Genomic DNA, 26,817 nt, shown 5'->3' with positions numbered 1-26,817 from the left:
GGACTTAACCAAGCTAAGGGACCAGCTTAAAGATTAGAATAATGAGATCCTTCAGCTGCCTTGTAAGGAGAGAACCTGCCCCCGGCGAAGCTTCATGTAGTGGACCCCAGTCTCTCACCACCAGTTACGTGGGCGTCCTCACTGCTGACGGGTCCACTCGCTCCCCCAACAATAATCTCAAATATCACTCTTTCTCTTGCCTTAGTTGGGGCTCAGTACGCTTTTAATATCGCCATTTTCGCATGAGAAACATTCCCAAACAATTGACATCTTAAACAACATCAAGTCTTGTGTGTCAGGTTAATCCACGAGGTTTGGCTTTGACGGTCACGCCCTTCGCCCTGTGATTCCCTCCTCCACCATGACCACTGTAACATTGACCTCCGCGAGTCCCTCCCCCGCAGCGGTGAGGGTGAGCACCGTACGAACCACGCTGACCTTAGCTGACCTATGTAGTGGGCTACCCGTGAACCCACTGCCTCCCCCTCTCCCCCGTGACAACACCATCGCTCACGCCCCCATCAGGACCCACAACCTCAACCATGAACAACAGCAGGTGAGTCACTCTGGGTTAGACAGGTAGAACGAGAGAGGTAGACAGATAGTAAAGAATAGGAGTGATACAGACAGGAAACAAACAATAAGTGGATAATAATTTAAGGAAGAACCAAAAACAGTAAACAAACAAATGAAGAAAAATGGACAAACGAGAAGGAATGAGATCGAACACAAGAATAACAATAGATACCAAGAGAGACACGGTAGGCGTAAACAGGTAGGTAAATGTCAGGGGTCAGAGAGAACAAGTAGAGTGGTAAACATTCTACTACCTGATACCTAACATTCTTTGCTCCGGTTTTCAGTTTGATTAGGTTAAGTTAATTAGTTTAAGTTATTGTAGGTTGTCATACTGTTAAGTAATTTTGAAAGATATACAAGTAATATTTGCTTTTAAACCAGTTATTTTTTGCACCTTGTTCTGACTAGTGCATTCATTGTTTATATATGTCAATGGGAACCAGTTTCAGTGACAACTCTGTGAAGATTAGCCATCCTAGCTTAATTCACTTAATGGATTATGGTTAAGTAAGCATTTGGGTTAGTTTATCTCAAAGTGAAAAAAGCTAGAGTGCTAATTTCCGTGATCCGTGATATCACATGGAACCAGAATTATTTATGCATGACTGTTCAAGCTGGCAGGCCGATGTGTTCATAATACAATACATAGCGCTGATAAATAAACCAAAATGACTATCGCACACAAACACGTGTCTGAAATTGTTGTTGTCACCCAGCTGGACACTTGGGGGCGCCCGGTGCCCTTGAATATTTACGTCTTAGACTCGATGTCCTTGAAGAAAGTCGCCCTTAGATTCAATTAATGTAGCTTCACGCTCTCACTGCATTGTATCCCTCAAAATTGTTAGAGTTCTTTCCTCCTCACACAGTGCGTTTGTGTGTGTGTGTGTGTGTGTGTGTGTGTATTAGTGTGTAAGTGCATGTGTGTGTATCAGTGTGCGTATGTGTGATTATCTTCATGTGATCCGACTTCAGGAATTCATGTAACCATCATATTTTTTACTCATGCTTCATCTTCCTGTAATGCCTTCAGATGTGTTGCCATAATTCTTTCTACGTAATCTTTCACCATTCATCTACATGACTGACGTCTCTCTCACTACAGTTGGCTGTGAGTAACGCCCTGAGGTACTTCCCCCGGGAGTATCACGGGGTGTTGGCGCCGGAGTTCGCCCAGGAGCTGCGACAGTATGGCCATATCTACATGTACCGCTTCTACCCAAACATACAGATGAGGTAAGAGTTTGGCGGGGTTTTAAATTAACAGGATGAATAAATAAAGGTATAAAAAAATGTAATGAATTTATAAGTGTATAAGGAAGTATATAAATGTATAGATATATAAAAACAATAAAATAAAGGAGGTATTGTTAATAATCCTCTCCCTCCTGACACACCTCTCCCTCCTCTCCCTCCTCCCACACCTCTCCCTCCTCCCACACCTCTCCCTCCTGACACACCTCTCCCTCCTGACACACCTCTCCCTCCTCACACACCTCTCCCTCCTCCCCCTCCCTCTCCCTCCTCTCCTCCTCCCCACTTCTCCCTCCTCTCCTCCCCAGCCCCTCTCCTCCTGGCCACCTCTCCTCCTCCCCACCTCTCCCCTCTGACCCTCTCCTTCTCTCCCCACCTCTCCTCTGACACCTCTCCCTCCACCCTCTCCCTCCTCCCACACTTCTCCCTCCTCTCCCTCCTGACACACCTCTCCCTCCTGACACACCTCTCCCTCCTCCCACACCTCTCCCTCCTGACATACCTCTCCTTCCTCTCCCACCTCTCCCTCCTGACACACCTCTCCCTCCTCACACACCTCACCCTCCAGAATAAACCCATAACACCAAAAACGCACCTCGGAAACCCATAGGGTGGCAATAATTAGCATTGAGATATGTCATTAAAATCTTCCAAATGTCATTACTACCACTAGTTACTTCGCAATCCAATCGTGGATCATAGATACGTTATCAGCTTGGTCAGGAGTTGTACTGTTCAGAGATTTTTAACAAAATCTAATTGTAAGCTGAAAAATTAATACGGCTCAAATCTCAGTACAGTATTGGTATTCCTCGATGTACAGAATAAGGATGTAGTAAAAAAAAGTTGAAATTTTGATACTTAATTGTCCTAATTAATCTGTTAAGCACTGTTGGCAAGTACTGGGCATGCACTGGCTCCTGAATTTAGCCGAACCTGGTCAAGTCTGGCCTTGAAACAGCTCACACTCGATGCCATCACAACACTCTCTGGCAGATTGTTCCAAGAGTTCACAATTCTCACCCCGAAAAAGTTTGCCCTCACAGTTTTCTGGAATTGTGGTTTCTTTAACCTGGAGCTGTGACCCCTTGTGGGGTGGGTGTCTGCCAGCTCCAGGTATGTACACTCGACTGAGTAGTGCCCTATGAGATGTTTATACACTTCAATTAGGTCCCCCTTGCTCATCTGTAGCGTAAGACAGGCAGTTGCAGGCATTTACTCTCTCTGGGTGCTGTAGTGCGGACACCAGTCCGGTGGCCTTCTTTTGGACATTTTCAATCAACTGACAGTCTCTAGCATATCTCAGGGACCAGACAATACTCCAGAAGGGGGAAGCACTTCACTATCTGAAGATGGTTACGAGGGGGCGGACCATCTAGAGATCTGAATGGCCTTCTTATAAGACCTACTAGTTTAGTTGGTTGAGTCACCTTCTTCTCACAATGGCCCAAGACTTCAGTTCATTGTAAACATACACATTATCTTAAGAATGGTTGTTCTATATCCACCAATTTTCAATAATATATTTTATTACGATTTGATTATTTTTTTCGTGTGTGTGTTTACATCATGGTTCATAGAAGTAACAATTACTTCTCCTACACTATATTTATATATCATAATCTGAGTTGCCTACAAGCATCCCTGGCCAACACCCAGCCATAAGTCTAGCCTGCACCTTAAGCTCAACCTGTACACATTATCTGCAGAGCATACCCGGTGGATGAGTACCCAGTTAAGACCAAGAAGGCAGCAGCCATCATGCACATGATAATGAACAACTTGGACCCTCGCGTCGCTCAATTCCCCCAGGAGTTGGTCACCTATGGTGGAAATGGACAGGTCTTCTCCAACTGGGCCCAGGTAACTGCATGTGTATACAGTACAGTACTGTACAGTGAAGGTGTATACATGGTGAGGCTGTATACAGATGATGGTATGCATAAGGCCATGAATACAGGATAAACTAATCTACTTATTTTTAGTTCTTGATGAAGGAGACAAGAACTTAATGAAAGATCTGTCTAGTTGTACAATCTTATTCTTCCCACTCAATTCCCTAATTGTAATCCCTTTAAAAATTTGTAGTTCCACTCTTGACTTACGCTCTGAATAACTACCATCGCCTTCTGCACAATATCACACTGACAACCCTCTCTAGGATACTAAAAATATAAAATAATAAAATTCCCCTACCTTATAACAATTCCATAATACCAAACCCAAGGCTAAGTTTGAGTAATCACAACTATAAACAATTAATACCCCCAAAAATCAACTGAACTTTTAACCTTCAATGATATAACCTTTAAAAACCTCTTAACCCATCAATACATGTTTATTATTATTTACCCGGTATATCATATAAAAATCCGGTTACATTGTTAAAGTTTCTGTAAGACAAAAAATCTCTTTACAGAATCTATCAAAAAGAAAACAAATACAAACATGAAAAGATCTGATGATAATGACTGATAATAAGATAATGAATTAGATTATTAAACGAAGATTGACAATCACTCTCATTAATTCTAGTGATCTTCTTTGTTGTGTTCATAGTTGTGGCTGGTGATGCACTACCTGTCAGTGATGACGGATGATCAGACTCTGGTGCTGTATTCTGGCCACCCGCTGGGGCTCTTCCCCTCCGACTCCCGCTCTCCCAGACTCATCATAACTAATGGCATGGTCATCCCGAATTACTCCTCCAAAGCCAACTATGACGATATGTTTGCCATGGGGGTCACATTGTAAGTCTCGATATAATTTTATGGGAGTCTTAATATAAATTTATAGGGTCTCAATATACAGCCTTTTCTCGATTTGACGAACTAATTCGAGCCACCCCTTTCCATTAAATTAAAATTTCCTCAGAATTTCCGTTATTTTCGCTTAATTTAGAGAACTAGTTCACTAAAACGATCGTGGTTCTGTTAAATTTCGCATCAAATGCACCACTTGGCACATGGGTTTGTTTACGTACATCTGCTCAGGCTGTATGCCGCCACTGCTTGTGTGGTTCACTGCTACCTCTCGGTCAACTAACTACTGTGCTTAGACATCATGCTGAAAGTCTCTCAGAAGTCTCAGAAAAAAAGTGGTGTGGGGGAGAAAGTCAAAAGATTGCGGCTATCAATTGTAACAAAGTTTGGAAATAATAGAAAATATTTAAAAGACAAACACCGAACCCCCTCGTTTAAGGTAAGCCATGAATAATGTTTCTACTGGTTCTGTGTACAGTACATATCATGTCTCTGTAGGTGTGAGTGTATTAACATAATTGATCTCGATTTAGTGAACTAGTTCACTAAAATGAGTAAAAAATAACAGAAAAAATTCCTTTCGCTAAATTGAGAGTTCGTTATATCAGATTCCGTTAAATCCAGAGTATGCTGTACGTTTTTGGGGTCAAAATATAAATTTATGGGGTCCCAACATTTATTTGCTATGGATAACTGTATGTGAGAAAGAAAATGAGTTTAGGCATGACAAAGTGGATTACGTATATGGGTAAAATGCCAGAATAAGTCTTATTACTCTCACTAGTGCCTCACCCGACTGATGCAAGTTATAGTGTACAACTAAACTGTAGTGTATTTGATCTGGTTATTGACTCCCGTATGACTAAATTTATTATTAATACTGTACTGTTTTATTTCTTGTTAGTTTCATGAAAATTACTGTATGTCTGGGATCATCTCTTTCATGTAAAATAATCTCAATTAACCATAGGTATTGTACAAAAATTATTTTATCTATTGATTAACTTAACAGCACATAATTAATCATAAATTCCTGCCTTGTTGCAAGTTGTTATAATTATCTCCATGTAACTTTCCTTACATATGGTATATGTTGTCGCTGCAGGTATGGCCAAATGACTGCAGGCAGCTACTGCTACATAGGACCCCAGGGAATCGTCCATGGCACAACGGTAAGTTGCTCTTATAACGAATCATTTCTTTACCTGCCATAGTCCCTTAACCCTTTCACAGCAGGAGGTTACCCTATGCTGAATAAAATCGTCTGGCGGTAGCCAGACTAAAATGGCAAGTGTGTGTGAAACGCAGCGAAATGGTTAAAGCATTAAATACTTTGAGAGTGATGTAGTGCATGTCAAACTCTTTGTGGTAATTCTGTTTCTGTGTAAACACAAAACAAAACTAAAATTCATAGATTTTTCCCACCATACTGTAGTATAATTTCATCTGTGAACAATTACTGAATCATCATGTTAGTAATACTGTATATTAATTAAATACTGAGCAATGTGCAGTATAAAAGTAAGGTTAAATAAGTTTACGGAACATAAAATGATTACCAGGACCTAAACACATTTTGCAGTGATTCACTTTTCCTGCCAGCGTCTACTTTCACTTCCACACACCTTTCTTCACCTCGTGCACCCATCTCTCTCCCCATACACTTCCTCCCCCTTAGTTCAGTTTCAAGTGCTGGACTCTTACACAAGTACTGTAGACATTTCCCATTTTCTATGATACAAAATTCCCGTATTCTATTATAATCTACGCAAAATTAGGTAATATTTCCCTAAAAGTCGATAATCTACTTCCTCAAAATATAATTTTCTCTCGGAATTGGAATTTGAGGGGATTAACCAATTAATTACTTCCAAAAGAACACACAAACACCAAAATATAGTTGGCTAGTAATTAGCATTGAAAAAGTCATAAGAATTTAAAAAGTCCTAAAAATACTCCAATCCTCATTAGGGCCAATAATTACCCCCCAATCGAAACGAGGATCACAGATTTGCAATCAGCATTCTCAGTAGTACATATACTGAAATTTTCAGCAAAATCAAATTTTTGGCCAAAAACATAAGTCTATTACCTTAGTAAATTTTTGACCAAAATAGACTTTTCTCTCGGAATTGGAATTTGAGGGGTTTAACCAATTAATTACTTCCAGAAGAACACACAAACACCAAAATTTCACCTGGAAAACCCATAGTTGGCTAGTAATTAGCATTGAAAAAGTCATAAGAATTGAAAAAGTCCTAAAATACTCCAAGCCTCATTAGAGCCACTAATTACCCATCAATCGAAACGAGGATCACAGATTTGCAAGCAGCATTCTCAGTAGTACATATACTGAAATTTTCAGCAAATTCAAATTTTTGGCCAAAAACATAAGTAAATTTTTGACCAAAATAGACTTTTCTCTCGGAATTGGAATTTGAGGGGTTTAACCAATTAATTACTTCCAGAAGAACACACAAACACCAAAATCTCACTTGGAAAACCCATAGTTGGCTAGTAATTAGCATTGAAAAAGTCATAAGAATTTAAAAAGTCCTAAAAATACTCCAAGCCTCATTAGAGCCACTGATTACCCATCAATCGAAACGAGGATCACAGATTTGCAAGCAGCATTCTCAGTAGTACATATACTGACATTTTCAGCAAAATCAAATTTTTGGCCAAAAACATGTCTATTTACCTTAGTAAATTTTTGACCAAAATAGACTTTTCTCTCGGAATTGTAATTTGAGGGGTTTAACCAATTAATTACTTCCAGAAGAACACAAAAACACCAAAATTTCACCTGGGAAACCCATAGTTGGCTAGTAATTAGCATTGAAAAAGTCATAAGAATTTAAAAAGTCCTAAAAATACTCCAAGCCTCATTAGAGCCACTAATTACCCATCAATCGAAACGAGGATCACAGATTTGCAAGCAGCATTCTCAGTAGTACATATACTGAAATTTTCAGCAAATTCAAATTTTTGGCCAAAAACATAAGTAAATTTTTGACCAAAATAGACTTTTCTCTCGGAATTGAATTTGAGGGGTTTAACCAATTAATTACTTCCAGAAGAACACACAAACACCAAAATTTCACCTGGGAAACCCATAGTTGGCTAGTAATTAGCATTGAAAAAGTCATAAGAATTTAAAAAGTCCTAAAAATACTCCAATCCTCATTAGGGCCAATAATTACCCCCCAATCGAAACGAGGATCACAGATTTGCAATCAGCATTCTCAGTAGTACATATACTGAAATTTTCAGCAAAATCAAATTTTTGGCCAAAAACATAAGTCTATTACCTTAGTAAATTTTTGACCAAAATAGACTTTTCTCTCGGAATTGGAATTTGAGGGGTTTAACCAATTAATTACTTCCAGAAGAACACACAAACACCAAAATCTCACTTGGAAAACCCATAGTTGGCTAGTAATTAGCATTGAAAAAGTCATAAGAATTGAAAAAGTCCTAAAAATACTCCAAGCCTCATTAGAGCCACTAATTACCCATCAATCGAAACGAGGATCACAGATTTGCAAGCAGCATTCTCAGTAGTACATATACTGACATTTTCAGCAAAATCAAATTTTTGGCCAAAAACATAAGTCTATTACCTTAGTAAATTTTTGACCAAAATAGACTTTTCTCTCGGAATTGGAATTTGAGGGGTTTAACCAATTAATTACTTCCAGTAGAACACACAAACACCAAAATTTCACCTGGGAAACCCATAGTTCGCTAGTAATTAGCATTGAAAAAGTCATAAGAATTTAAAAAGTCCTAAAAATACTCCAATCCTCATTAGGGCCAATAATTACCCCCCAATCGAAACGAGGATCACAGATTTGCAATCAGCATTCTCAGTAGTACATATACTGAAATTTTCAGCAAAATCAAATTTTTGGCCAAAAATATAAGTCTATTACCTTAGTAAATTTTTGACCAAAATAGACTTTTCTCTCGGAATTGGAATTTGAGGGGTTTAACCAATTAATTACTTCCAGAAGAACACAAAAACACCAAAATTTCACCTGGGAAACCCATGGTTGGCTAGTAATTAGCATTGAAAAAGTCATAAGAATTTAAAAAGTCCTAAAAATACTCCAATCCTCATTAGGGCCAATAATTACCCCCCAATCGAAACGAGGATCACAGATTTGCAATCAGCATTCTCAGTAGTACATATACTGAAATTTTCAGCAAAATCAAATTTTTGGCCAAAAACATAAGTCTATTACCTTAGTAAATTTTTGACCAAAATAGACTTTTCTCTCGGAATTGGAATTTGAGGGGTTTAACCAATTAATTACTTCCAGTAGAACACACAAACACCAAAATTTCACCTGGGAAACCCATAGTTCGCTAGTAATTAGCATTGAAAAAGTCATAAGAATTTAAAAAGTCCTAAAAATACTCCAAGCCTGATTAGGGCCACTAATTACCCCCCAATCGAAACGAGGATCACAGATTTGCAATCAGCATTCTCAGTAGTACATATACTGAAATTTTCAGCAAAATCAAATTTTTGGCCAAAAACATAAGTCTATTACCTAAGTAAATTTTTGACCAAAATAGACTTTTCTCTCGGAATTGGAATTTGAGGGGTTTAACCAATTAATTACTTCCAGAAGAACACACAAACACCAAAATCTCATGCAGTTGGCTAGTAGTAGCATTGAAAAGTCTCATATTTAAGCGTCTAAAATACTCCAAATCCTCATTAAGACCCAATAGTACCCCAATCGGAACGAGGATCACAGATTTTAATCAGCATTCTCCAATAATTTTGTATACTGAAATTTCAGCAAAATCAAATTTTTGTTAAAACATAAAGTAAATTTTTGACCAAAATAGACTTTTCTCTCGGAATTGGAATTTGAGGGGTTTAACCAATTAATTACTTCCAGAAGAACACACAAACACCAAAATCTCACCTGGGAAACCCATAGTTGGCTAGTAATTAGCATTGAAAATGTCCTAAGCATTGAAAAAGTCCTAAAAATACTCCAAGCCTCATTAAGGCCACTAATTAACTCCCAAACGAAACGAAGATCATAGATTTGCAATCAGCGTGCTCAGGAGTACATACAGTATACAGTATAGTCTGGATTTACGCTTTTTTAGTTAACGCGTTTGGTCATTTACGCCGTGACTTTGCCAGAATTGAAATGCTTTATTTACATGGTAAATTTGGTCATTTACGCAGGGCGGCTGTAAAGGTCCAGTCACACCGCGTGCCATTTTGTATTCAAGCGGCCCATGCTTGACCATAAGCGGGATGCGGGGAAGGGAGGGGTGCGCAGTATGTTGCTGTTGCATTATCGCTGACGTCATATGACGTATCGGACTGTGATTGGGCCACGCATCCTTACCTCCCTTCCCCGCTAGCTGTGATTGGTTTAATGTAATATGACGTGCTCTGCCACCAGAGGGAAGGAGTCGCTGACCTAGCCGAGCTACTCTCATTGTTCTCAGTTCTCCGTGTATACAATTGTCTTGAGTGACCGCTAATCTAGCAACAATGGCTTCCACTGGACCCCCACCACCACTTAAAAACCTTGAACTACCTGGCCAAAGCCGCCCCAAGCCTAAGAAGATAGGACGAGCTTTAAGCTATGAAGTTAAGTACAAGATCGTGCAAGAGTTGGAGAAAGGTACGAGGCAAGTTGATTTGGCGCATCAGCATGGCGTGAATGAATCTACGATCCGGACGATCAAGAAGGATGCCACCAAGATAAAAGAACACATGAGCATCACAAAATCTACAGGTGCTTGAATGGTGAAGTACTGTCAGAACAAGGCGCTGCTCAAGACTGAGAATTTTCTGGTGAGATACTTGATTCGTCAGGCAAGACGGAACATGGCGGTGGACACGCGGTCAGTTCAAGAGTACGCCCGTGAATTGTATGTAGCAGTGGCAAGCAAGATGGGAATTGCAGAGCCCAAACACTTCACTGCTTCCTCTGGGTGGCTGCAAGGGTTTAAGAAGAGGAACAAGATAACCAACATTAACATTGTTGGTGAAGGTGGTAGTGCTGACCGTGTTGCAGCAAGTGATTTTCCTCCATTCTTACGAGAAGTTGTGGAGGAAGGACAGTACACTGACGACCAGGTGTTCAACAGGGATGAATCCGGTCTGTTTTGGAAAAAGCTACCTAACAAGACCTTCGTTGTCAAGTCTGCCAGCAAGTGTCGGAGCCGCAAGTTGCAGAAGGAGCGCATCAACGTCCTGTTTACCACCAATGCCTCCGGTATCTGTAAGCTCAAGTTAATAGTGATCCACACAGCCCGCAAGCCGCATGCCTACAAGAACATGGACATGACCAAGCTAAATGTCCACTGGCTAACCGCACGTAAGGCGTGGATGTTCACTGGTCTGTCCCTCTCCTGGTTTGACGACTGTTTCGTTCCCGACGTGAAGAAATTCTGCGAGCAACAGAATGTTCCATTCAACAATTTGTTGCTCCTTCACAACGCACCAGGACACTCGCCCCTACTGTTGGATCGTCACCCCAACGTAAAAGTGGTCTTCCTTTTTCCCAACACTACGTCATTAATCCAGCCCATGGATCAAGAATTAATTTGTAATGTGAAGGCTGCTTTCTCCTCAAAGAAGTTTCGGCTCCTTAATGACTTGACCAACACAAAAGATGAGTTGCGGAACCTGAGTGACACCGATAGCAAGAACGACGAAAACGAGCAAGAAGAGTTGGCGGAGCAAGAAGTTCGCGTCAAACAGTTTTGGAAGAAATTCAATGTCAAGAAAGCTGTTGATTTCTTGGTGGAGGCATGGGGGCAGCTGTCTGTGGCAACGATTCGTCACGCGTGGCGGCATGTGTTGCAAGGTATCCCAGGTGGGAGGCAGAGGCAACCTGTGACTGGTGAGGTTCAGTCTGTTGCAGTGGACCTTGCAAGAGAAGCTGCACAGAGTGTTACAGCTGCAGGCTTCTCCGAGACCACCAATGAAGACATTGTGGAGGTGATCAGGGATCCTGAGGTGACTGCCGACGAGATGTTAGAAGACGATGACGTCAGTGAGGAGGCAGGTGGTGCAGTAGCCCGAGAAGAACAGACGTTAACACATGGTAATGTAAAGGATGCCATCGAGTTTGCAGAGAAACTCAAGCTCATCCTTTCCAACGACCCTGACAATCAATAGTATGAAGTCTTCAATAACCATCTAGAGCAAGGTATGGAGCAGTACATCACAATGTATCACGAACACATCAACACTAGCCGTCAGCGTAACATCATGGACTTCTTCGCCCGCAACCCACCACAGCCAGCCAAAGTCAGTGATAGTGACAGTGATGTTGACTTTGAGGGATTTGTCAGGGAGGCCCTGACATCTGTGGTGGATAGTGACAGTGAGTCACCTGAGGGCCACTAATCTGCCCTCTGCCTCGGAACCAGCCCCCATCCACATATGCCGACCCATCTCTTCTACTAACATAAGTGTTAAACCTTGATTTTTCTTTTACCTGGTACAGTATATTATTCTCTTATTGATATTTCTCTTCTATATTATGTGTGTGTGTGCAGACCATCATAAAATTAAGATATTATTTTTACTACAATGTACGTATTGTGTCAGAAAAAGTGGAGTTTGGGGGTTGGCCCAGTCTCTATTTCAATTAATCATATATGTTCTGTTATTTCGTTTACGAGTTTCTCGTTTTATTTGGACCTCCACGGGTTCAATTGACCGCGTAAATGAAGACTATATTGTACTATATCAATATTACCCTACAAAACAATCTAACCTTCGTTTACTTACAGTGTTCTGTTTCTGATTGTGTGGCTGTCAGAGATACAGTTGAGACCAAGACCATTTACAATTCTAACCTTCATGGATCATCTAAAAATTATCTAAAAACAGATAGTTTTAGGGTTGAACTTCAGACAGGTTAAGCAGAGGGGATGAAGCTTCAGGTGAACACATAGGAGGCCAATACTCAGCTCCAGTAATTCATAAAGGCTACACCACTGAGCTGTGGGGAAGAAAAAAAAAGAATAAAGGGGCAAATAAAACTCATGTGAAATTTGTGTAAGAAATAGCATCTACCTTTTAAGGTATTTTGTACCTTTTGTAAGTTTGGTATAGAAAAATACAAAACAATACACTTAAAATTTTATTAAAAAGTGCAAAAGCTGTAGAAAAGGCAAGTATTGGGAATGTGCATGTCACTGTGATCAAGTCACACAATATTGTAAATTATTGTTTCTCCATAAGATAAAAATGGCATCGTAAAAATTTTACAATAAAATATATTCACATTTCTCTTCAAAATTGATACTGGGGGCCCCCCAAATTCGCGGGGGTTAGGTTCTCAAAATGGCAACGAATAGCCAAATCTGCAAATAACATTTACGGACCGGGTGGGGGGGGGGTACATTTTTACTTGTGTACAAAAAAAAAAGAAATGTATATTCCCTTTATGTGTTTGCCCTTAGGACAATTATTTATTTTACCTGTATTGTATATATGTCTGTGTGCGTAGACACACACACACAAAACACATGCAAATAAATAATATAATGGGAAAATACTCTTACAGATAATCAGACAAAAATGTATTAAAAATGTAGTCTACCCTCAAGTCCGTGCTTTATTAATAAGTAGTAAAATACTTACTTGAGGGTAAACTTGTCACATTTTTAATAAATTTGTTTCTGATTACTGTACTTGTGAGAGGAGTTTCCTATTATTATTTATTTGTATGTGTTTTGCGCGCGTGCATGTGCATGTGCACGCACGCACACACACATATTTACAATACAGGTAAAGGAAATTACTGTCTCTAAAACGAATAGCTCCCTGTCTCAGCTGCAAAAATGCCAGCAACTTTAAAACTACCCACAGACATTCTTGGGTACATCCAGAGTGTCATCCGCGAATAATAGAGGACCGCGAAATAAAAATCCGTGAACTTGGGGGGGCCCCCCTGTACTGTGAATTTTTATATTAAATACAAAGACAGCACATGTATAAATTACCTGCAGGTTAAAAAAAATCAATAAAAATAACCATTTGACTGTAATACATATTCTTCAAAAAGAATGCCATGACTTCAGGAAGTCTAAATTTTCTGTTATATATTCTCATCTCCATATCTTTGCATAAGATCTTGTATAGTCAGTTCTTCATCCCCCTCATTAAGGCAAACCTCAAGAGGTAAGAATTCCTCAGGCTCGGATTCTTCACACTCTGAATCTGAACCTAAATCAATCACTTCTATTTCAAAAGGTTTTGTTTTGCTAGCTTTACTTCTGCTTCCTCTACAAGGGATTTTGCCAGATGACTGCCAGACAGAACACGTCCCTAAACCAGGGGTTCTGGAACTTATGTTGCTGCTGTGGCCACCGTCTTCCTTCTGATTTTTGCAATGAGACTGGAAATGAATTTCAAAGTTAAAAGCATGAGCAAATCTCTTCCCACAGTTGGTACAGAGGAAAGGCTTTTGAGTAGTGTGTGCTCGTTCATGTGCCACTAAACTACTGGAGTCAGTATAAACTTTCCCACACTCCTTACAGGAGTATGTTGGTGGATGAGCCATGATGTGGTTTTTAAAACTTCCCAGTTGGATGTAAACTTTTCCACATTTTCGACACTCGTACGACTTTTCCTGAGAGTGGATTTTGTAGTGGGTTTCCACACAACTTTCATTGCTGAATTTTCTTTCACATACACCACATTCAAATTTGTTTATGCCTGTGTCATTCATGCGATGATAGTTGAAGTAAAACTCCATTTTGAAGGTTTTACCGCAATCCTGACATTCATAAAGCTTCTTTCCGGTATGCATTCTTGCATGAATTCGGAGTGCCTGAGGAGCGGAGAATCTCCGGCCACACTCAAAACATTCATATATTGCATGTTGGATGTTTTCATTCATTATGCCAACATACAATGATATTCATTCTTAGATAAATCATCAGCATGAATTGTGTTAAATTCCCTTCAGTTGAAGTACGTAATACATAAGATGTATCTTATTGTACAATAGAGACAAAACACATCTCACTAATATAGTGAATATTTACAGTTTTGATTTCACTGACCTTCAGTGAAGTACTGGTCAATCAAAAGGTAAATAAATAGTTTACAACAAAAACTTTAACAAATTCTAAATACTAATATTGTACTTATGTTTATTGTAACTTGCAAAGTCTTGCAGTTCTTGTCACTGTACAGTACTAAGAACTGGCAGGTTGTACTGTACTTCTAAGTTACAGAGAACACAATGTTATGTAATTATAGACTGATTAATAAAACCAATGTGAGTAACACAGAACTACATCTCTGTACCTTGGAATAAACTTAGAGATAACTTGAAGCAACACAAGTACAGTATTAAAAATGACTAGTCTATGAGAGCACACTTTCATTTCCCAAAAACACATACAGTACTGTACTGGGTATAACTAATAATTATAAATCTATAATAATCTATGTCCTTATAAAAAATCTATAAATTAAGGTCCTGTTGTCTTAAATTACCAATAAATAAAACTATCTTTAAAAAAATATAAATAAATTAGCTAATTCGTCTACCTTTAGGTTCACAAATGAGTGATGATAAATTTCTACAAATAAAAATCTTAAGTCATTGTAGGCACCCGGGTAGTTGTGCCGAGTGTTGCCGTTCACCACAAAGATGCTGGCATGGTATATCTGCGTTGTATTCCATAAGTCAGTTACTTGCAGGGTACTGCCCTTATAGCCTCCTGCACCTAAGAACATAGATGAAACTTATTAGTTGATTAATTTTCTTAAGGTACACTCATAAAAACAGTACTCAGATATAAATATGAGCAAATTAATGGTCATCCATGGAAACTACAAACAAAATTAGGTTTTTCTAATGTATTTTGTGGTGTTTCAAGTGAATCTGACCTTCATTTCTACATTTTTATTGTAAATGTGCCATTATTGAGATAAAGCCCCCAAGCCGGAATTCTCCGGAAAATTCCGGCTTTGAGAATGATTTTCTGAGAAAATTTCAATTCCGGCTATCGGAGAGTTCTGGGTTTGAAGGATTCCAGCTAATGGAGATATTACTGTATTCTTACTATCAGTATTTCTTTATATTCCTAAAAATACCTTGCATAGGTAGAATAAAAAACACAAATGAAGTAATTAGGAATAAAATAAATAAAAAATACAAGTACTGTAGTTTCTTGTATTCCTGAACACAGAAAGGAAAACTATACAGTATTTTGTTTAGTCATTATTAGCTCTGATTTCAGTCATATGATTATTATGTCTTACTACTGTCATAAAAGAGGATACTGAATAATAAGAAAGCAAAATAATGATTGCTTATAAGCAATCATTTTACATTATTGTTTTGAAACTCGCTCACTGAATCGCACTTATGACTATTTTAAACATTTACATTGCCAAGTTTATAAATTGAAACTGCCATATCTATTAGCCTGAAATCTGCAAATTGCAATAGTTATTCTAAACCACACAGTGTGAAATATGTATTTGTAGTGCAATGTTTATGTGACACAGTAAGATACTTATGTAATGATATACAACCATTTTAAAGCTCCATTGCATTTCACTATTTCAATGCACTTTCCTACAAGATTTACATAATCTTTTTGTAATCATAGATGAAGCTAAAATTTTATATAACTCCTCCAAACTGTGTTAAATTCAATTCTATTTTTATTTCATTCTGTGCTCGGGGTACTTGCCCCCTGTGCCCCTCCCTTAATCCTGCCCTGAATAGTTCATAATAAGCTATAATAATGCTGTGACAGCAGCAACCTATGCATGGTATATATAATAATAGGTATGGATTATCACTTGAATTGGGTGCCAGTAAACTTGGGTACGAGTTATCTAAGCTACGAGTTGACGTGGGTACATGATGACCCTAACCAGTCAAAAACCATTGGAAACACATTGTTTGGATATCTAACTTAACCTAAGGGTAACCTAACCTAATTCCTAAGATTCCTCAAATGACCGAAACTAAAATAATACCTAAGACACTTACTATAATGATAAGAACATCTGTGGAAAAAATTAACGTAATAAAACCACTCCTGGTGGGAGTGGTGTTCTTATACATTACCATTATTATTAATCTATTAAAATGCTGGAGGAGTTTTGAATAATTTTACAGTGACGAATGTTCAGCTAATGTTCATATTTCTATTTTCCTCCAGTAAGAAAATAATTTAACCTAAAATAAAAATCCAATGCAAATCTCGTCACATATTTAATACCTTAACCCGTTATATTAAGATCATATGTTACGATAATTAACCTTTTTCCAGGTGAATTACCCCTCACGGTATCTAATCTCTCTCATAAGATTTAACAATAAGAGATAAGAACCCCGTAAAGTCAATATAAAGATGAACATTTTGAACCAGGACAGCAGAGGCTAGTGGAGGGAGATGTGAAAAACTTACAATTACCACATTCCTTTGTCACTTCTACATAGCTCTCAGGCCATTTTACTCAATAAACACCTATACTTTCTATGTTAATCCCACTTATAAATTACCTTGATTAAATATGACGTAGGCTATATTACCTGTAACTTGAGCCAAATAATGTGATAATCTCTTGTCCTAGGCCCCTCTGGTTTGTTTGGTTCCAATAACTTGTGAACACCACTTGATGTTCTTATAATCGTGTAGCGTAAAATTAAATGATCTAAAGATATTTATTAACCATGTAATTGAGTTTAAGTGATGTTTTTACGGAATTTTAGTATTTAATTATATCATAAGTCGTAAAATATATTGCAGGTTTATTTTTGTTTTTATATGATGTGTTAAAAATTGAGAGTTAAATCGCTGTCACAGTTGAATTGATTGGCTCTGGTGACATCTGGCATTTAATATTTTATTCTCCCCAAGAGTCTTTATAATGTATTAGTTTTTACATGTCGATTTTATTTCGATTGTATATAGTTTAGATTTAGATATGTGGGTTATGTAGGCCTCTAAATTAATGAAGTCTATTCTTAATAACATAATTTGACATTAATTTCACAATTTAACAACTCTCGGTTCAACAAGGGCAAACACGTCTACTTATTACAAGACGATCAATGTTAACTTGACTGCCAAGCTAAATAAAATTATCTATTTCAGTCTCTCTCTACATTTTCTATTTACACAGACTCGACAACAATTTTACGTTATTAAATTGTTAACTTTAAAACCAAGCTGTTACCATGTTTCTACATATAATACATAAATTCGCTTATATTCTTATACCTGCATTCAATATATCCGGTATTTAAATTTTATTTCACTTTATGTTTATTAACTTTTACACAGTGAATATTATGCTTTATTGTGGTTCGGGAATGAAATTCAGTTACATAAGGTAAAAAAATATGTGGACACAACCTTACGTCAATATATCATTTGAATTGTCAATCGAAATCAATGTTGAATCACAAGTTGAAGTGATTTAAACATACGATTAACTATTTCAATTTCTTATTTAACTACTTTTTAATCTCGCCTGCGCTTCAACAACGATAACAAATTGTGAGAAATAGGAAGGATTCTTAATATCGCCTATACTTAGAGTAATTAATTTTGTTAGCTGGGACACTTTACCTTTGTCTTGGCTGTATTTCTACAAGATTAGTATCTCCTGATGATATGCATTTATGAGTGAAATAAGGATTTTGGTGTGATGTTTATCCATATAAAAAAACTCGCACAAGAGCAAATAAGCACTCGTAAGCATACTGTACAAACGCGTACACACACCAGCACGCAGTTCACACCTGACTTTTAGTTCCCTATATTTAACTACACAGTTGCAGCGACCACATCTGAACAACGAGACTAACTTTTTCTTATATTTTATTAATAATATTTTTAATTGAGATGTAATGGGCGAGGGGACGTGTATATAAGTGTGAATTCTGAAGGGCAATGTTACTAACGGATCACTTGAAGATTTGACACCCCAGCTTTTTTCCCCTGATGATAAGGTTAGTTTAGGTTAAGTTTGCGTTTAGGTGGTTAATCATCAGGCGATCCAAAGCAACCTGTATTCCAGCAAGGCTTGTCTAGTATATCATGGATAGGATATATACGCCTAGTAGTGTGGAAGGAGATTCTTTGCAAAGCCCTGATAGAAAAACAAGATGGATTTGGGTAGGGGATTGTGCGGTCTTATTTTATTTGTTTTAATGGTTAAAACTTAAACTTTAGTTTTTCTTGCAGCTCCCTCAGGGTTCTACCTATCTAGATGTCGTTGGGCATACTGATACCCTGGCACAATACCCACATTCAGAACATTCTCTGGGCAGCTACGGTATTCTGGGGTGTTAATGGGATGTGGCAGACAGGTGAAGACGTTTGAGAATGCTGAATAACTTGAATCTATGTTTATGACAATAGTAAACGTGTGTATTCCACAAACCACTGACTGTCACAGATAATACTGTTATTCATGCCCCAGCTGATACTGTCTTCTAGTCACAACTAACACTATCTGACTGTTACAGCTGACTGTACTCAACGCTGGCAGGAAGTACCTCGGGGTGGAGAACCTGGCAGGGCGGGTGTTGGTCACGTCAGGTCTGGGCGGCATGAGTGGTGCTCAAGCCAAGGCGGCCGTCGTCTGTGGCTGCATTGGTGTTGTGGCCGAGGTATGTATACCCCCATCATTAATTACCTTCATAGCTCACGTAATAAAGATGATTAAGGTCTCTTGTATGGTGCTAAAGTGTACGTATCAAGTTAAGGTAGAGCCTCAGTGTATTTTTAATGTTAGTTTTCTACGTTCATTTAGTTCTGTGGCTTATATTAAATAGGTGTATTCCAAGAAATATTTAATTAGCTAAAAACATTTATGATAATTGACCCTCTTACCTATAATGATCATTTATTATTATTTGTATTAGTAAAATTATTATTTTTCTTTGGGTTATAATCAGCAGTTATGGGTATACACGATACCTCAGTTACGGCTACATAAAGAACTCAGTGCCATTATAATCAATAATTACCGGTCAGGAAGTCAAGTTGTAAATCTTCCTTATGATATCATGTAAACGAATTATTATCAATATTATTAATCCTAGTTAGGGATCAGGAACAGGAGTTATTATTACCATTTCTATAAATAACTTCGGGAGGATATCAAGCCTACGTATAAATTCTGTGACAATAATCCTTGAAAATATCATATATCAAATTTAATATTCACCGCGGTTCATATTTCCGCATGATTTTTTTTAGGTATATATTCAAATGAATTTACTCGGCTTTTGATGCCCAATTTACTTCAAGTCACGCAATGTTATTTTTTCGTTTTTTAATTGAAATTATTATGTTCGTTATTTAAAAAGAGTTTGACGCTCCGTGGATCAATTAGTCAGTCAATAGGCTATGCTGTTGGGTATCGAATAGGTGTTTCTTTCTCAAATGTTCTCCTTATTCAATTTTAACATATTTTTCCGTCTATTTTTTATAAGTTTATCCTTGTGTCTGTTTGTCTTTATCTTCTTCTTTGTTATCTGTCTGTCTGTCTCTTTTGTTTCTGTTTGTCCTTCCCTGTGTCTAATATCCATGTTTCTCCCATGTCCTATTCCCATATCTTGGCCCATATCCTGTCGTAATAACCCCCCACACCATGTCCTATCCCCACGTCCCTTCTTACATCCTCCTTTACCCCATGTCCTTTTCCTGCCACGTATCCAATCCCCATTTCCTATTCTCATTTCTCCCTGCTCTCGGTGTCTCTCCCCCATCAAATATGTCTTCCACCTTCTATTGTGGTTTTAACGTGAGGAGGTGTTGACAGGTGAGCAAGGAAGCCCTGTTGAAACGACACAAACAAGGGTGGCTGGAGGAGTACACTGACGACCTAGAGGTACTGGTGAGACGTATCCGTGAGGCGAGGACCAAGAAGCAGGTATAGTACTGTTATATAAATTAAAGTGTGTGTGTGTGTGTGTGTGTGTGTGTGTGTGTGTGTGTGTACTGTATTCACCTATACAATAAAATCATTATAATCTCGCGCCCCTTCATCATTATAACCATAGCTACAGCACTACCTGGCCTCCTCCTTCAGGCTACCTCCATCGGGTATCAGGGTAACGTAGTGAACGTGTGGGAGAGGCTACTGAGGGAGTACGAGACCACGGGGGAGCTGCTGGTGGACTTGGGATCAGATCAGACCTCATGCCACAACCCCTTCAGTGGCGGTTACTGTCCCGTCCAGCTTACCTTCGACCAGGCAGAGGAGGTATGTGGGATATTAACCACCATTCAGAAAGGACAGGGTTAAGTTTGTTACGGTATGCATGGATTATATTACATTAGATAAATGTATATATAGCTTAGTTTATCATCAACATTTTCTGTGATTAATACTTAAAAGAAAACGAAATTTAGTTGGGATACTTATGTAATTTCACATTAAAGTTACCAGTGCTGTACTATACAGATTTAATAGTGTTTTATTGTCATTTATTAACTCTCTTTTTTCATATATTTTATTTAGGGTTCAACTAGTACATTTATTACCAATAGCTTATTTTTTTAGTAATAATTTGAAAAACTACTGATGGATAATAATTTATTTGACGACATTATGTTATTTTCATCGATTATTATTTATTAATAAAATTTTGTAGTCGTTGTTTATTGTACGTATTATGTATTTCCAATACTCGCTTGACAGATGTTGATCAAGAACCCGAACAAGTTGAAGACACTGGTGCAGGAGTCGCTACGTCGGCAGGTGGTGGCCATCAACAAGCTGTCTGACGCTGGCCTCTTCTTCTGGGACTACGGCAACGCCTTTCTGCTCGAGGCTCGGCGGGCGGGGGCTGACGTAGGCGCTGTCGGGGCAGATTCTATCAAATTCCGCTACCCCAGCTACGTCCAGGATATCATGGGGTAATGTTTACGGTCCTACCAGTGGCTCTGTTGTGCTACTGTGTATGAGTGTAGCATTTTACTAAAAGACTCAGCCTAACTTGACACAACTGAAAACTTAATAGAGAAAAATCGATTTGATGGGATTTATTGTAATATTATTTTGGTAATGGATTTTTCTTTTGTCGAATCAAATGTCATCTCATGGGATTTTCTCCAGCCACCCAGTCAATGGAGGACAGACACATCTTACATAAACCTGACATAGCCTATTGGAGTCTCGTGATTGAACAACGCCAACACCATCACCACCTTCTCATGTTTATCTCTTGGTCACAGGGACATCTTCTCGCTGGGCTTCGGGCCGTTTAGGTGGGTGTGTGCTTCAGGGGATCCAACTGACCTGCAGAAGACGGACGAGATAGCCTGTGAGGTCCTGCAGGCCATCTGTGAGGGTAAGTGGTAGACAGAGGCGCTGACGAAGTACTTGGTATTTTTAATAAATTTACGGTAAAGAAATAACCGAAAAGGACCTTCCATGGCATAATAATAATAATAATAATAATAATAAGCAATGACGATGTTTAGGATATGAATAATTTTGTTGAAGAACCTGACAACATTTAAAATATATATACTAAATAAAATAAACATTCTACGAAATAAACATAAAAAAATCCATATATTTATTTACGAAACATCACATAAAATAACGTCACTACTTCTTATTGAAACGCAGAAGGTATCCCGGAGCGAATACGTCAACAGTACACGGACAACATGAAGTGGATCCGCCAGGCTGGTGAACATAAGCTAGTGGTGGGAAGTCAAGCCAGGATCCTGTACTCAGACCAAGTGGGTAGGGTTAGGATAGCCCAGGCCTTCAATGACGCCGTTAGGACTGGTAAACTTAAGGTGAGATGGATATGATGTTATTTCTCTCTCTCTGTTTTATTTTCACACTTATTTTCCTTTTCATTCACTCTTACTTTCTAATTTTTCTTACGATTAGATTTGTCTCTGTCTCATTTATTCTCAAAACATTCATTTTCAATCTTTCTCGCTACTTCTCTTTTTCTAACATTCTTCCAGTCTTCCTCTTTCACACCCAGTACCAATTAATCTGTTTTTATGTCATGTTTATTTTTGGTAATGATTGTAGGAGAGAGAGAGAGAGAGAGAGAGAGAGAGAGAGAGAGAGATTCCTATATACCTTGCAGGAGAGTGACCAGATTCCCTTTATCCTCCAGGGCCCCGTGGTAGTCAGCAGAGACCACCATGACGTCAGCGGTACGGACTCACCCTTCAGAGAGACGTCCAATGTTGACGACGGGTCTGCCTTCACTGCTGGTAAGAAAGAAAGAAATCAACAACTTTCCTCTGACTTCACTGATGATAAACAATAATAAAAAATTTTCCTCATGTGATCTTGTTTTAAATTTTAGTGAGACGTCAAATAAATATATAGATAGGGTTGATAAATAGGCAGACATTCAAATAGAGAAGTATACAATAAATTTTAAACACATGCATTAAATAAGCATATTATAATTTAATTAACGCCAAAAAAGTATAACAAGTAAAATTTCAGTAATATTTAAGTTTAATTTTATGGCAAAAGTTTCAGTAATATCGCAACAGGGAAAAATATCAGTGTTTATGATCGGTCAAATGTTTAAATCACCCTTGTTTACATCCTGGACAGATATGGCAGTGCAGAACTTCGTCGGCGACTCAATCCGAGGTGCAACTTGGGTATCTCTTCATAACGGTGGCGGTGTGGGATGGTGAGTTAGATGGTTGAATGATTGGGGAATATTAATACAATTGGCAGCCACTTCATGGATTTATTAATCTAGAATACGTGCTTAAAGACTTTGGTTGTTGAAGCGTAGTGATACACAATAACAACAAAATTGCTGGGCGCCTTCTTCTTCCGCCCGTCGTTATGTACTGGCTGACATCACGATTCACGCTTCCACATTCTCCACAGCCCACGCTCCGCTTCCTAGCAACATTCTCTCATTCCTGTACCCCGATTTGTTTGGCTTTCTTTGCTTAACCCTTGAAGTTAATTGGCGTTCTTATCGTCACTTCCGGCTTTCTCCCGCCAGAGCGCGCGATCGTCTCATTATCAAGCCAAAATAACACAAGAGTTTCCGCTCCAGGGTTTATCATTTTCTGCTGAAAGCGAGCGAAGAGGGAGACGCTACACGCAGCACCTCCCCACCACACCTCTCCCTTCCAAGCAGCGCCAATAGGAAAAGTAAGATCATTGATGGTTTGGAATTCTTGTGTCTTCCTCACATTGATGTTTGGCGACCTCTACTCCCCCGGTTCATGCATGAATACCGTGCCATCACGCCATAGTGCGTTTATATAGAGGATACAATAGAGGCAGTGTGCAAGTAATGCATCTATATTTGCCGACCCCTGACCGCGGAAGTTCATCATTCCAGTCACTTTTGGCGTGTGTGTGTGTCCGTCCGTCTGTCTGTTATTTCTTCATAGATATTAATATTCCTTTTTTATTCTTTATTTTCTTTAGAACGGATTGGATTCCTTGACCTCACATATATTTTGGAAAGTTAACGACGAAAAATGATTTAAGTAAACTAGTCCATGGTCTTGTTGTGATATATATACTTAAAACAGCCTGGTTAAAATCGTGTTTCAGATAATCCGATGACAGTGCTTTTACTCTCCACCGATTGTAAACAACATCAGCCACTCCCACTTCCCTAGCGCAGTGATGGAGGCCAAGAATAAGTTGGATGAAATAAATTTCTCGTGAATTTAGCCAAATAAAAAGTTTATCGCCATGTACCTGCGTAAACATTTATTCAAATCAAACTCTATAAATTACTTTATAAACAACATTGCTTTGTGGAACTGTAGTTAACTTTGTATTTACTGTAATTATTTGTGTCTAGTTAACTCTGTAATCAGCAAGTGATGAAGTCATATAATTAACGGAGGTCTGTTAACAGGGGTGAGGCAATCAACGGAGGGTTTGGCTTGCTCCTAGACGGCTCAGAGGACGCCAACTACCGAGCATCTCTCATCCTCAACTGGGATGTGTCCAACGGTGTCGCCAGAAGGTAAACTTGGAATATATGTCACCCATACAAACCCACAGACAAACAGAGTGTAGCACTAAATATTAGGTGACTGTGAAATAATTTATACTCTATTTCTATAAAGGGAAAATTAAAAAAAAATATATAAATCAATATAAATGAAGCTGGAATATATGTCACGGTAACTCATAACGTCATAAGATGGTAAGTAACACTGGAATATATGTCACCTCTATTGAGCTCGTAGGTAAATATATAGAACTATTACCAAACACACTTACATACAGTCACATACGTAGTTATACCACCATATCACATTAGAAATATATTTGTTATTGTTTAATTTACTTGTATCTAAGTTACCGTGTGTGTCCCTTCCCCAGAGCGTGGAGCGGCAACGAGAACGCCGAGTCAACCATCCTACGCTCAATGACCCTGGACCGGCGTCTCAAGGTCACTTTCCCTCACCATGCTGATCCTAGCCTAGTGGCCCGCGCCCTGGACCAAGCCTAGATCCTGGACCACGCCTAAACCCTGCCCTGGACCACGCCTAGATCAAGCCCTGTGCTTTGGACCAAATTTACAGTAGACCATATCCCTTTCCACCCCTATAGTACCCAGTAGAAAGAAGAACCTCCTCCCTCTCAAAATGTCCCACCAAACTCTCCAAAATCTCACATTAATCACGACATTTTACACCCTGTTGTCATCAGTTCAACCTTCAGTATAGTAGTAAGTTCCAGATTTTAAACAGACATAGATATATACAATGAAAAAACACATATTAAAACCTAGAAAGTATTATTATCTTCAATCCTACTTTCGATTTTGGGAAAAGTTTTATAAATTTGATTGTTAGAACTAATATATACTTTTTTTATTTTTTTTTCAAGTTAAAGTTTATTTGCTAACATGGTAAGGTATTGTTTTCCTGTGTATATTAATAAACATGATGGGAATAAAGATAAGGGAAAGTTGTCTGAGATATTACATTAACCTTCTTACGACCAACGAGTGAGTGAGTGTACAGCACCTGACCTCTTGTGTCAGCTGGTGTAGTGACGGTGATAAGATAAAAGTGACTCTGTTTATATCTCTACTATTCTGGACACACATATTCACATCATTGTATTATACTGTGTGTGTGTGTGTGTGTGTGTGTGTGTGTGTGTGTGTGTGTGTGTGTGTGTGTGTATTTTACCCTCTTCCTCTGCCCCTGTTGAATATTTTCCATAATACTTTACATTTTAAGTTCACGAGTCGGTCATCAGAGGCGCTTCAACCACTGTCCACATACATCATTTTCTTTGGACAGTGACGCCATTCGTTCTCGCTATTAAGTTATTTTTACCTTGAACTGTGGTCTTTCAACTGTATCTACGAAAATAGCATCCATCCTTCCATTATATCAACTAACGAGTCAATAATTGCGTTGGTAAATGGACTGGCAAGCAACTGCAGGAAGAGGAAATGTGTAGTGCTTACTGTTGAGGAGATAATAAGCATTTTAAAACACTTTGAGCAAGGAGGTCTTAGAGCACAGCTGGTATGTACTGAGTATGATAATGGGAAGACTACTTTACCCGGCTATAGTGTGTGGTAGGGAGGCAGTACAGTGTGTGGTAGGGAGGCAGTACAGTGTGTGGTAGGGAGGCAGTACAGTGTGTGTGGTAGGGAGGCAGTACAGTGTGTGTGGTGGGAGGCAGTACAGTGTGTGGTAGGGAGGCAGCAGCAGTGTGGTAGAAGGCAGTACAGTGTGTGGTAGGGAGGCAGTACAGTGTGTGGTAGGGAGGCAAAGTGTGTGGAGCCACATGTGTGGTAAGGCAGTGCACAGTGTGTGGTAGGGAGGCAGTATAGTGTGTAGGAGGCAGCACAGGTGTGGTAGGGAGGCAGTACAGTGTGTGTGGTAGGAGGCAGCATAGTGTGTGGTAGGGAGGCAGTACAGTGTGTGGTAGGGAGGCAGCACAGTGTGTGGTAGGAGGCAGCATAGTGTGTGGTAGGAGGCAGTACAGTGTGTGGTGAGGGAGGCAGTACAGTGTGTGGTAGGGAGGCAGTACAGTGTGTGGTAGGAGGCAGTACAGTGTGTGGTAGGGAGGCAGCAGTGTGTGGTAGGAGGCAGTACAGTGTGTGGTAGGGAGGCAGTACAGTGTGGTAGGGAGGTACAGTGTGTGGTAGGGAGGCAGCACAGTGTGTGTGGTAGGAGGCAGCATAGTGTGTGGTAGGGAGGCAGTATATAGTGTGTGTGGTAG

General features: G+C 39.0%; 2 protein-coding genes across 3 annotated transcripts; one reads left to right on the top strand and one right to left on the bottom strand.

Annotated features, from left to right (window-relative positions):
- The first annotated feature begins 110 nt into the window (after positions 1-110).
- On the top strand, positions 111-25,209 carry LOC121862353 (urocanate hydratase-like). The gene is made up of 15 exons (XM_042360587.1): positions 111-556; positions 1,685-1,815; positions 3,543-3,696; positions 4,393-4,583; positions 5,701-5,767; positions 19,109-19,252; positions 20,410-20,520; positions 20,680-20,853; positions 21,292-21,509; positions 21,828-21,943; positions 22,228-22,403; positions 22,739-22,838; positions 23,194-23,275; positions 24,479-24,589; positions 24,952-25,209. Exons 1-15 carry the CDS (start codon positions 362-364, stop codon positions 25,079-25,081), a joined length of 2,100 nt encoding a protein of 699 aa, XP_042216521.1. The 5' UTR covers positions 111-361; the 3' UTR covers positions 25,082-25,209.
- On the bottom strand, positions 13,134-17,242 carry LOC121862359 (zinc finger protein 791-like). 2 transcript variants are annotated; one of them, XM_042360601.1, is made up of 2 exons: positions 17,165-17,242; positions 13,134-15,338 (listed from the first exon to the last, which is right to left on the bottom strand). In XM_042360601.1, exon 2 carries the CDS (start codon positions 14,498-14,500, stop codon positions 13,697-13,699), a length of 804 nt encoding a protein of 267 aa, XP_042216535.1. In that variant the 5' UTR covers positions 14,501-15,338; positions 17,165-17,242; the 3' UTR covers positions 13,134-13,696. The 2 variants fall into 2 exon arrangements, with proteins under 2 accessions (XP_042216535.1, XP_042216545.1); XM_042360611.1 differs by having other exon boundaries at positions 17,135-17,221.
- Positions 25,210-26,817: the final 1,608 nt, after the last annotated feature.

The sequence above is a fragment of the Homarus americanus genome, unplaced genomic scaffold, assembly GCF_018991925.1.
Source record: "Homarus americanus isolate GMGI-L3 unplaced genomic scaffold, GMGI_Hamer_2.0 scaffold40248, whole genome shotgun sequence".
Taxonomy (NCBI): domain Eukaryota; kingdom Metazoa; phylum Arthropoda; class Malacostraca; order Decapoda; family Nephropidae; genus Homarus; species Homarus americanus.
Note: the sequence above shows the minus strand (reverse complement) of the source record. Positions and strands in the feature narration are given on the sequence as shown.